This window comes from Bos indicus, chromosome 24, assembly GCF_029378745.1.
Source record: "Bos indicus isolate NIAB-ARS_2022 breed Sahiwal x Tharparkar chromosome 24, NIAB-ARS_B.indTharparkar_mat_pri_1.0, whole genome shotgun sequence".
Lineage (NCBI taxonomy): Eukaryota > Metazoa > Chordata > Mammalia > Artiodactyla > Bovidae > Bos > Bos indicus.
In genome coordinates this window covers 47,905,557-47,917,689 of record NC_091783.1, presented here as the reverse complement: position 1 = coordinate 47,917,689, position 12,133 = coordinate 47,905,557, and the positions used below count along the sequence as shown (strand labels likewise).

Below are 12,133 nucleotides of genomic sequence, written 5' to 3'. Positions count from 1 at the left end.
GTTTCCCTCTGGAGATAAGATTTTCCTTTCACATTGAAAATGGTATAAGATAGTGATTGAGGCTTACTGTTTTCCATGTTGTTGAAAAAATGTTGAAAATAGATTGACTTGGTGCCTTGGTAATGTTTGTAGCAAGGGCTTCCCTGATAGCTCAGTTGGTAAAGAATCCGCCTGCAATTCAGGAGACCCTGGTTCGATTCCTGGGTCAGAAAGAACTGCTAGAGAAGGGATTGGCTACCCACCCCAGTATTGGGGTTCCCTTGTGGCTCAGCTGGTGAAGAATCTGCCTGCAATGCTGAAGACCTGGGTTCAGTCCCTGGGTTGGGAAGATCTCCTGAAGAAGGGAAAGGTTACCCACTGCAGTATTCTGGCCTGGAGAATTCCATTCTATACAGTATAGTCCATGGGGTTGCAAAGAGTCAGACACAGCTGAGTGGCTTTCACTTCACTTGTTAGCAGATGAGTTGACTGAATACGTGTGTGTCTATTTCTGAACTCTTGTATTTCACTCTGTTTATTTTTCTTATGTCTACTCTATGATCTTGACTACTAAGTCTTGAAATAAGGTGGTATAAGTCCTCCAAAATCATTCATTTTTCAAGATTGGTCTTACTGTTCTAGATCTCCTGTTTCCATGGGAATTTTAGCATCAACATATCAGTTTCTTTAAAAAAAAAATCCTGCTGAAATTTCAACAGGGCTTGCATTTGTATGTCAAACTGGGAAGGATAGACATTTAAATAATATTGAGTCTTCCTGTTTATAAACATGGTCTCTATTCATTTCAGTCTTCTTTCATTTACCTTAGCAGTATTTTGCATTTCTTAGTATAAAGGTCCTGAGTATCTTAATTTAGATGGACCTGTAGGTTTTTTTGTTGTTGCAGTTGTGTATTGTATTTCTTTAAATTTCCTTTTCCATTTGTTCTTTGCTTGTATGTAGAGATACAGTTAGTTTTATATGTTGACCTTCTATCATAAAACCTTACTGGCTCAGTTACTAATTTTACCTGTGTTTTTATAGATTTTTATGCAGTTTCCAATAGAGACAGTCATATCACCAGAGAACATACGTCTTTCTTTCCAGTCTTTATGTGTTTTACTTCTTTCTTGCCTTATTGCAGTGGCTGGAGCATCCAGTGCGTTATTGAATAGAAATGGTGGCAGTGGGCATCCTTGTCTTAGTCATAAGGGAAAGGGACTTAATGTTTCATCATTAGATATGTTGCCAGCTGTAGTTTTTCATAGTTATCCTTTTCCAGAATGAAGAACTTCTTGCTAATCTATGTTTCTAATTCTCTTAAGAGTTTTTGATCGTGGATAGATATTAAATTGCTTCTGTGGTGGCTCAGTGGTAAAGAACCGGCTTGCCAGCGCGGGAGATTCAGGTTCGATCCCTGAATCAGGAAGATTGCTGAGAAGGAAATGGCAACCCACTCCAGTATTCTGTCCTGGGAATCCCATGGATAGAGGAGCTTGGTGGCCCATATAGTCCATGGGTTCACAGAAGGGTCACACACGGCGTAGTGACTAAACAACAATAGATGTTAAATTAGCATTGTCATATGCTTTTCTTTTCCTGCATCAGTTAAGAGAATCATAAGGATTTTTCTTATATACTGTAAATGAGGTGCTTGGTTTTTTTTTTTTTTTTTTTTAAACTGGTAAACCAGTTTTGCTCCTTGGAAAAATTGGCACTGTTTCCACTTTTTCCCCATTTATTCGCCATGAAGTGATGGGACCAGTTCCCATGATCTTAGTTTTCTGAATGTTGAGTTTTAAGCCAGCTTTTTCACTTTCTTCTTTCACCTTCATCAAGAGGCTCTTTAGTTCCTCTTCACTCTATGCCATTAGAGTGGTATCATCCACATATCTGAGTTTGTTGGTATTTCTCCCAGCAGTCTTGATTCCAGCTTGTGATTCATCCAGCCCAGCGTTTCTCATGATGTGCTCTGCATAGAACTTAAATAAGCAGGGTGACAATATACAGCCTTGTCAAACTCCTTTTCGAATTTTGAACCAGTCTGTTGTTCCTTGTCCAGTTCTAACCGTTGCTTCTTGACATGTATTTAGGTTTCTCAGGAGACAGCTAAGGTGGTCTGGTATTTCCATCTCTTTAAGAATTTTCCAGTTTGTTGTGATCCACACAATCAAAGGCTTTAGTGTCAATGAAGCAGAAGTAGATGTTTTCTTGAAATTTCCTTGATTTCTCTATGATCCAGTGTATGTTGGCAATTTGATCTCTGGCTTCTCTGCGTTTTCTAAATCCAGCTTGTACATCTGGAAGTTCTCGGTTCACATTCTGTTGAAGCCTAGCTTTGAAGGATTTTGAGCATAACCTTGCTAGCATGTGAAATGAGCACAGTTGTATGGTAGTTTGAACATTATTTGGCATTGCTCTTCTTTGGGATTGGAATGAAAACTGACCTTTTCCAGTCCTGTGGCCACTGCTGAGTTTTCCAAATTTGCTGACATACGAGTGCAATACTCTAACAGCATCATCTTTTAAGATTTTAAATAGCTCAGCTGGAATTGCATCACTTCCACTAGCTTTGTTTGTAGTAATGCTTCCTAAGGCCCAATGATTTCACCCTCCAGGATGTCTGGCTCTAGGTGAGTGACCACAGCATCATTCGGGTATGAGCTGCATCAAATTCCTTACGGTTGTACAGTGGAGGTGACAAATAGGTGTAAGGGATTAGATCTGGTAGACAGAGTGACTGAAGAACTACAGTGTTACGGAGGTTCGTAACATTGTACAGGAAGTGGTGACCAAAACCATTTCAAAGGAAAAGAACTGCAAGAAGGCAAAGTGGTTGTCTGAAGTTGTTGTTTGGTCGCTCAGTCTTGTCTGACTGTTCTACAACCCCACGGACTGCAGCACACCTGGCTTCCCTGTTCTTCCACCATCTCCCAGAGCTTACTGAGACTCATGTCCATTGAGTCGGTGATGCCATCCAACCATCTCATCCTCTGTCGTCACCTTCTCTTCCTGCCTTCAGTCTTTCCCAGCATCAGGGTCTTTTCTAATGAGTTGACTCTTCGCATCAGCTGGCCCAAAGTATTGAAGCTTCATCTTCAACATCAGTCCTTCAGTGAATATTCAGGGCTGATTTTCTTCAGGATTGACTGGTTTGATCTCCTTGCTGTCCAAGTAACTCTCGGGAGTCTTCTCCAAAACCACACTTCAAAAGCATCAGTTCTTTGGTGTTTAGCGGCCTTAATGGTCCTACTCTCACATCCATACATGACTACTGGAAAAACCATAACTTTGACTATCCGGACCTTTGTCGGCAAAGTGATGTCTCTGCTTTTTAATATGTTGTTTAGGTTTGTCATAGCTTTTCTTCGAAGGAGCAAGTGTCTTAATTTCATGGCTGCAGTCACCATCTGCAGTGATTTTGGAGCCCAAGAAAATGAAGTCTGTCACTGTTTCCATTGTTTTCCCATTTATTTGCCATGAAGTGATGCCTGAGGAGGCTTTCTAAATAGCTTGGGAAAGAAGAGAAGCAAAAGGCAAGGGAGAAAGGGAAAGATACACTAATTGAATGCAGAGTTCCAGAGAATAGTAAGGAGAGATAAGAAAGTCTTCTTAAGTGAACAATGGGAAGAAATACAGGAAAGCAATAGAATGGGAAGCACTGGAAATCTCTTAAAATTGGAGATATCAAGGGAACATTTCATGCAAGGATGGGCATGATAAAGGATAGAAATTGTAAGGACCTAGCAGAAGCAGACGAGGTGGCAAAGATACACAGAAAAACTATATTTAAAAAGTCTTCATGACCTGGATAACCACGATGGTGTGGTCACTCATCTAGAGCCAGGCATGCTGAGTGTGAAGTCAAGTAGGTCTTAGGAAGCGTTTTCAGACAGCTTTTCTTTGTACTCATTCCTCAGCATCAGGGCACGTTGTCTGCTGCTGGTGGGGGGGCTCTTTCCTGCCTTCCTCTAGGAGTAGACCGTAGGGATGGTACACGTGAGCCGCTTGTCGCGTGGCAGGTGCACAAGTAGGTTTGGCTCCCCCCACCCTCCCAGATGGGGTTCTGCTCCTCCCTCTGAGGCAGGGGATCTTCCCCTGGGCCTGGGAAGTGGGAGGCTTTCCTTCATCTCCTCTCCTGGCTGAAGCCTTTGTTTCCTGTGAGATGGCCGCTTAACGGGGAGGAGCTCTCCATTATCTTTTATCTTTAATATTCAGTAGGTTGAAATACTCAGCAGATTGACTGTTAGCTGTTTCCTTTGCATCTGTGGGTTGATGTCTGGTATCATTTTTGCAATGTTCTTGGCCATTATCTCTTCTTATGCTTTTTCTGTCCCATTCATCTCCTGGGACCCCAGTTATACTCCACTTAACTCCACTTAAACCCAAGTTCACATTTGATGTTGGATGTTCTGGGATTTTTTTCCACACTTTTTTTTTCTCTTCGTGTTTAAATCTGAGCACTTTAATTTGGCCTGTCTTCAAATTCACTGCTTATTTTTGTCTGTTTCTAAATCCATCTAAAGAGATCTTTAATTTCTGATATTGTATTTTTCATTTCTCACATTTCCCCGTGATCTTTTTTTATAGCTCGGTGTCTGTGATGAAAATCTCTATTTCGTTATTCATGCTGTCTCTTCCATCAGTTTTCATCATAGTTAAAAGTATGTCTGATAATCTCCAAATCTAGAACCTCTGATCTGATTATATTAATACTGTCCTCTTTTGACAGTGGTTTGCTACTCTCTCTGTCTTGTAATTTTTGAGTGAATGCTGAATGTTTGTGTAAAATCAATGCAGTGGCCCATCATTTCTTGTGAGGCTAAGTGATAAGATGTGTGTGTAGTTGACCTAGTTCTCGGCTTGTTTGCGACTTTAGCTTGATAAGCTCAAGTGTTTTAAGAGTAGGGTTAAGACTTCACATTCTATAAGATTTGTTGTCTTATTGTAATTTTAGTTCTCTCCCTATGCTTTGTATCTGAGCCATCAGCTTTCTGAACTGTGGGTGATTTCTCTGCTTTTCTCTGGGTTCTTGTGATTCTGGAGTGCTGCCCCAGGCTCTTATATCTTCCAGTGCTTTCTCTCAGCAATCCTTTCCTACCCTAGCCTTGGTAGTTCAATTTACAGAGTATCTCCGTAGAAGTTCTTGTCTCAGCTCTCCTGTCCCACCTCAGCCTAGCTCAATGTCTGGAGTCTCTTGGATTAATTTCTCTTACCTCTCCTCTGCAAGGCCTTTGAGGAGGACCTTTAGCTTCTTGGGTTAGCTCAGCTCTCCAGCCTTGTCCTCTGCCCTTTGGCACATTTTGGCCAATACTTGGTGCAGGTCTGTGGGATTGAGTGGTTGAGTAGTGCAGACTTGTTCTGTGGAATCCTTGGAATTCTAATATATCTTGTCAGCTTACATGTTGCTGTTAAAATGTATTAAAATTTAGGTTGATTTCTGCTTATTCTCACTGTGGTGGGATTATTCCTCCATAGCCGCTCCACCAGGAAAGAGACCATCTGTGGGTTCCTTTTTCTATCAAGACACACTTTTTGGAATTTAGTTCCACTCAGGTTACTTTGCATCTTAAACTTCCTGATGGGTTCAGAAAAACCATGATTTTATATCTTTTTCTGTCTTGTTTGGATTGTTAGGGTGAAAGTGATGATCTATTGTGATCTTTTACATCCTAATTAGAAGTGGAACTCCTTTATGGAATACTTTCTGGTATATAATCTAGCAAATACCTGATAAAGTTTGTTATTTCACTTTGCTGTAGTTGGATTTTCTACTGAATTTCTCAGAGCTAGATTTTGAAATATTTTCCATTCTTCTCAAATCTGAACTCTCCAGTTCTGTCCTCAAGTGGCAAATTATCTTATGTCTTACTTTGAGATTAAAGCCATTGACATTAAATTGTAATTGAGGGGCTTGTGGAGAGTGTGGGAAGAATTTGCAGTAGCTGCTTAGAAAACTGGGCAAATGGAAAACTAACATAGTTAGCTGTAGGGAAGAGAGTTGTACAGAAAGGAGCTCATGATGATACAGTAGTTTACTGCTCATATCATCAGGTACAAAGCTACAGTTGGGAGATGGTTATTTTTAAAGTTGGAGGAAAGCAAGTGGCTGTGGTGTAAATCCTGATTTTCCTGTAGAAAAGTCGATAAGTATATCTCAACTTGATATTTCAAGGGCTGTCATTACTGAGGTATAAATAGCAAGAATAAATTTAAAAGATTTTAGGGAATTTGTACCTTGGTGTAGGAAGAGGAGCTGTATTTGACTTTATTCCCTATACATATTGTTACTTAGATAAAAATGAACATTTTTTTAAAAGAAGCTTAATTAAAAGTCTTCTCAGGGAATGGTAAAAGTGAACCAAGTCTTTTCTTCACAGACTCTTTTTACTTTTATTTCTTCCTTCTTGTTTACTTCACACTTGATGCCTTTTCCATTGTTTTAACTTTAGATTTTCCTTTATGATACTTCGCTATGAAAGTTTAAAACTTTGGGGTTGTTGGGCTTGTAAATTAAAAAGTATCTTTTGTTAACAAGTTTTGAGAATAGATTGAAATGCCAAAAGGTGAGGAAAACTTTCTTTTGGTGAAATGTTTTATTGATACCATTAAAAATTAAACATAAAGTCACATGGGTGATGAGAAACTTGTCCAGTGTTGATAAAGATGCAAGGTTTCACTTGCAAAAGTATTACATTTATCCACTTACAACATTGTCTTGTTTTTAGAAGAATTTGTTTTTTTCACAGTTCATTTAAATTAGTAAAGATATTTTCAAGGGTGAAAAAGATAACTTTTGAACGTCTGTTGTGAAAGTAATAATTTGAATTTCTGTTTCATAATTGCCTTTTGGTACTGTGCTGAAACTAGTGGTTGATCGTAAAGTTAGCCTCTAAACTATTCTTTCGGTGTCTCTTCTAGGTTAGATTAAGGAGGATATTTTCTTAGAGTGGACCACCGCTTTTGGTAAGAACATGTCGTCCATCTTGCCATTCACTCCACCAGTTGTGAAGAGACTGTTGGGATGGAAGAAGTCAGCTGGTGGATCTGGAGGAGCTGGTGGAGGAGAGCAGAATGGACAGGAAGAAAAGTGGTGTGAGAAAGCAGTTAAAAGTTTGGTGAAGAAGCTGAAGAAAACAGGACGATTAGATGAGCTTGAGAAAGCCATCACCACTCAGAATTGTAATACTAAATGTGTTACCATACCAAGGTAAGTGTTGTTAGATAAGAAATTTGAGGGCCTTACTGTTGAAAGTTGCTTAAAGGAATCTAAGGGAACGTTACTGAAATTTTTTTAGTTTCAAGTCAGTAGTGATTATTAAAATAAGATAGCTGTTCTTAACCTATCACATTAATTTTGACTCATTAAGACTTATATATCATTTTCTTGAACAGTGAGATGGTTTAATCAAGCAAAATAAAATACTTAGATTGTATTTTTATCTTCACTATCTTCGTTTACCTTCATTGCCTAAATGCTTCATTGTATACTTTTGTAATTTCTGTGATCGAATTTGAATAAAGAGTCAAATATTTTCTATCACTAGCGCAGTAGTGACTGGCCATTTTCTCCTCCTTTGGTCAAAACTTCAGTAAGGAGTTAACAGAGACAGCTCACATTGTGATGAATTTTGTATAGTTTTTATTTGAGTTACAACATTACTTCTAACAAAGAACCGTATGTAAGACAGCTTCCTGTGTGTCGTAGTTGGTCAGAACCTGTCTTGAAGACCTGCCTCTTGTATTAGAAGGATGTGTTACCTAAGAGGTTGAAGTTTTATTAGTGTACGTTTAATCGTTTTCAGAGTAGTACCACTCTCAGAAACAGTGTTTTAAAATAAAGTAGCAAGTGGTTCTAATTTGTCCTGCCATAGTTGTGCACATTACAGAGTGTGAGGGAGTGTCAGTTTATCGCATTTTCTAAAATGACTGTTTGCAGTGTCACACACACAGGCTAGCACATGGCACGTGAAGCCATTCTACTTGACATGTTTCTAATGAGTTTTGGGAAATACACTGTGGATGCTTGTTGATAATAGACCTAGTAACACCAGCCTATCGACTTGCAAATACTAACAGAATGTTTCCTGCCTTGTTTGGTAGATTAATTATCCATTTCTTTTACCTTGCTTGTTTCATGTATTTCTTAAGTAAGTGTCACTTTTCCTGGTTTATTCTTTCATTTTAGAAATATTTATAGATGCCTGGCATTTCAATTCAGTAAACAGTTGTTAATATCAACATATAGTCTTTGCTGTTGAGTTGCTTACTTCCTAGTAAGGGAGGTAAACTTGAAAAAACAAGAAAGATAGTTTTATAACATACAGTAGGATTTCTGAAAGATGTATGCTCAGGGAGTTCTGTCCAAAGTGGGAAGCCTTCCCTATTCTGCAGCTTGTGAAAATTTTCCTCCTGAAGAAAGATTGGTGGCCGAGTTGGATGGATGTTAAGGAGGAATGTAGTTAGGAGAAGCTTGATTCACCCAGAGTGGAGGTGGGGAGGGTGGGGAGGGCTGCTCACCGGAGTCCTGGGAGTGTAGGGGAGGAGACGGGAGACGGCCTGCCTCAGAGGCTGCATGGTAGTGAGGAAGCGCTGCATCCCATGCTGGCCGTTCACACTGAGCTCTGGGGATTGGGTGAGGGGGGAGACATCAGAGAGTCTTAGGAAAGACGTGAGGAAAAGGGCTGTGAGACTGTCAAGAGTGGAGGTGGGAGACTGGTTAGTATGTTTCCTCCTCATCCAAGGGAGCGGTGCGGTCCGGTCCAGGAAGACATGGGGCCGTGGTTCTGCACGGCTTCATTTAAGGCTCTGCTGCCAGTGCAGTGAAGTGTTGACGGAGCGGAGCTGCAAGGAGAGTCGTGCAGTCCTGCCTCTTAAGGAGATTCAGTAGGTAGCAGCCTCTTGATTGAAATGTATAGACTTTGTATTTAAACCGTGGACGTCCCCTTAGTCAGATTTCTTTTCCTTCTTGTCCATTTTTCATTTTACACACTAGTTTCAGAGATTTTTTTTCTTTTACATTCTTTTTCTTTAAAGATTTTTCCCCCAACACTTTTACCCGATTAATGAAAGTGAAGTGTTGATTGTCCACTATCTTGTTTTTCACTCTTTAATAAAAGTTCATTGAAGCTTAGAAACTTGCTTGTCTAATTTGGTGGTTTTTTTTTTTTTTTAATACTGCAAGAAAAGTAGATTTAATATTGGCTGTTATCGAAAAATTTAAGTTTCTTGTACTGTTTGGAACCATATATTTTTTGAAGTTTGCTTTCTTGTTAATAGTTGAAAACTGTATCAGGTTATTAGTCATTTCTTAACTCCTGAATATCCTTAAACATTTGGTCAACTCGTCATGGTGTCAACTGTAAAACAGGGAGAGTGGGTGCAGAAAGGGCCCATTGTGGAGGAATCCAAACCGCAGCTTAAGCAAAATTATTTAAGATGTAATGCAAAATGGATTTACTGTAAGTCTGTTAGCTTAAAATTGCAACTGAGTTGTTAATAAAATACCTTTAGGTATTGATGTCTTGATGTTTTCATCATGTATTGATGAACATGAAGCATAAATTACTTAATTTTTAAAATGGCAGATATTCTTAAATGGTTAGTGTCTCGTTGACTCTCAACCGTTTCTTTCCCTCTGCTTCCATCTGCTGATGTTAGAGTGGGACTAAATTGTGGGTAGAAAGAAACCCAGACCTGACTTTATGTCCCTCCCATCCCCCTCATATAATTAGCTCTGCCTTCATCACTTTGTCTCTGAAGAAAGCGATAGCTGTAGCTGCACATATGTGTCACTGCTTCCTTCCTACTGTTGTATGTGGGGACACAAAGTGATTCATGGGTAAAACTTAACCTACTAAGCTACAGTGAGCTGAATAGTATGAATAAAGTTTCATGAAGCTTTTCCATCGCGAGACAACTCAGTCAGAAATCAGAATGGCAATTGATGTTTAGGTAACGAATCAGTCAAAAGAAGAAAAATTGGCCTTCAGTGCATATTATCTACAGAAAAACAAAATCCAGACAGCAGTGGAGATGGAGAGCTTGTAAAGTTAAAAACAGGAGGCTATGAGGTCTGAATGCTAATTTGATAATGGTCGTTGTACATAAATAAGCAGGAATACAGAATTTTTTTTATAAACATCAATTATAAGGACTTTCCTAAGGTGATACTTTGTGTTTGACCATTTATGACATTTTGATGGTTCATCCTAAAGAAACAGTCAGGAATATGGTCAAAGATATCTGGTGTTCACTTCAGCATTGTTTTTAATAGCAAAGAATTAGATAAATCCAATCATAACCCATAATTCCCTTAACTATAAAGGAAACTTACATAACTCATTTTATACCAGAATTGAATGGTGAAGTAAAATTGAATAGCAAAGTAAAGTTTGTACCAACTTTACTCGTAAAAATAGATCCAAAAATTATAAATAAAAAAGCTCAAATTATAAAAACAAAACCACCAAATCATGAGTGGGTAAGGTTTACTGCAGAAATGCTAGTATGATTGACCTATTGGAGGTCCATTAATATGAGACACTGCATATTCGTATTTATGAAAGCTCTGATCTTAATGGATCTAGAAAGCTTTTTTATAAAATCCAGTGCTCATGTTAACAAATTAGGAATAGGAATTTTCATAAGTTGATAAAGTATAAAAATGTTAATGCTTAATCTTGAAACTTTAGAAGAAGTAATGCCAAATTGTTAATAGTGATTACTTATGGATTACCTAAAAAGAGAAATGTCCTATAATTTTTCCCTGGTATTTATCTATGAAGGTATGCTTTACTTTTGTAGTCAGCACAATTAAATGTTTAAGAAGAACTTTTTTGGCAATACTTAGACTATTCTTATATATTTTTTAAAATCCTTTAAATTAAGTCAACTTTCCTGTTACAGAGAAACAATGTTTTCATTTTCTTAACATGTTATACACGTGTTTATATTTTTTCCTTTAAAAAGTATGTTCCTTAAAAAGATAAAAGTTTAGTATGTATGTGTTGTACATGATTCCAAATTCGAACACAGATTATACAGCGGGAAAACTCCTCCCTCTCCTTCCTGTCATCACCCATATCCTCACCTTGTTGTATTACTACTGTCTTATATATCCTTCCAGGATACTGAGTATCTCATTAATACTGTCACTGACATTGGGATTTTGTTTTCCATCTTCCAAATTTTTAAAGCATCAGAGTAATTGAAGTAAACTTTATGCAGATTGTCAGCTTTTATTTTTATTTTCATATTCCTACTCTTTTGCTTCTCTGGATAACCCAGAAAGAATTAAAGAAAAGTCTTTAAAAACTGAACTATAGTATCCTTCTGTTCTTCTTAAATTAGTGCTTTTTTATTTCGGAAGAAAATAAGAATGATTCTTCCTCCCTCATACATAGATGTGTGTGTGAGATAATATACATGGAGTACTATGACAGAAAGAACTCTGAATTTTAAGTTTGGTGACTTGTAAGCTGCTTCAGTACTGATGAATGTGAATCCTGAGGCGTGTAACTGTATTTTTTACTATTTCTTCATCTGTGAAAGGGGTCAGTACTATCTTGAGTTCTTTCACAGTACTCTTTTGGGGTCTTTTGAAATACTATAACTATTGGTTTATAAGCTATAAAGCACTATAGTCATGAATATGATTTATTTGAAATGTTCCCAGGTATTCCATGTCTTCATTTTCCTTCCAGGTTTTCTCAGAGAACTCATATTGAATTATAATTGTCCGTCTTTGCTTAGTAAACACTTCTGCCAGATAATTATCATGATTTAGTATAACTATTAAAATATAAAATCAGTTAGTCAAAACAGTGAAACAGTGTATAAATGCAAACTAGAACTTTGAGACTATCAGCCTCAGCATCCAGCTTGTCATTTTCTGTCTGCAATATTTGTGTATAAGTTGTGAAAGCACTTCTGATGAACACTTCATTAGGCTCCTGTGAAACACAGTTTGAAAGACACATTGTTAAGATCCTTAACTTTTATCTGATGCCTACATTTACATTTTTATTTTTTCTGAGGTAGCACATGCTGTAGGATCCTGGTATTCAAAGTCCTTTTGTGTGTGTATATAATACATTCTTCCATGGGGCATTTTTATCATTTACCTTATCAGAGAAAACATACCTGCCCTAGA

At 38.0% G+C, this 12,133-nt stretch overlaps 1 protein-coding gene across 3 annotated transcripts in view; it reads left to right on the top strand.

Annotated features, from left to right (window-relative positions):
- Positions 1–12,133, top strand: part of SMAD2 (SMAD family member 2) — a 90,569-nt gene that overhangs the window by 25,015 nt on the left and 53,421 nt on the right. For all 3 annotated transcript variants that reach the window (XM_070779007.1, XM_070779005.1, XM_070779006.1), the window contains exon 2: positions 6,901–7,189. In XM_070779007.1, the coding sequence (XP_070635108.1) occupies positions 6,954–7,189 (236 nt within the window). In that variant the 5' untranslated portion in view covers positions 6,901–6,953. The remainder of the gene's footprint in view (positions 1–6,900; positions 7,190–12,133) is intronic.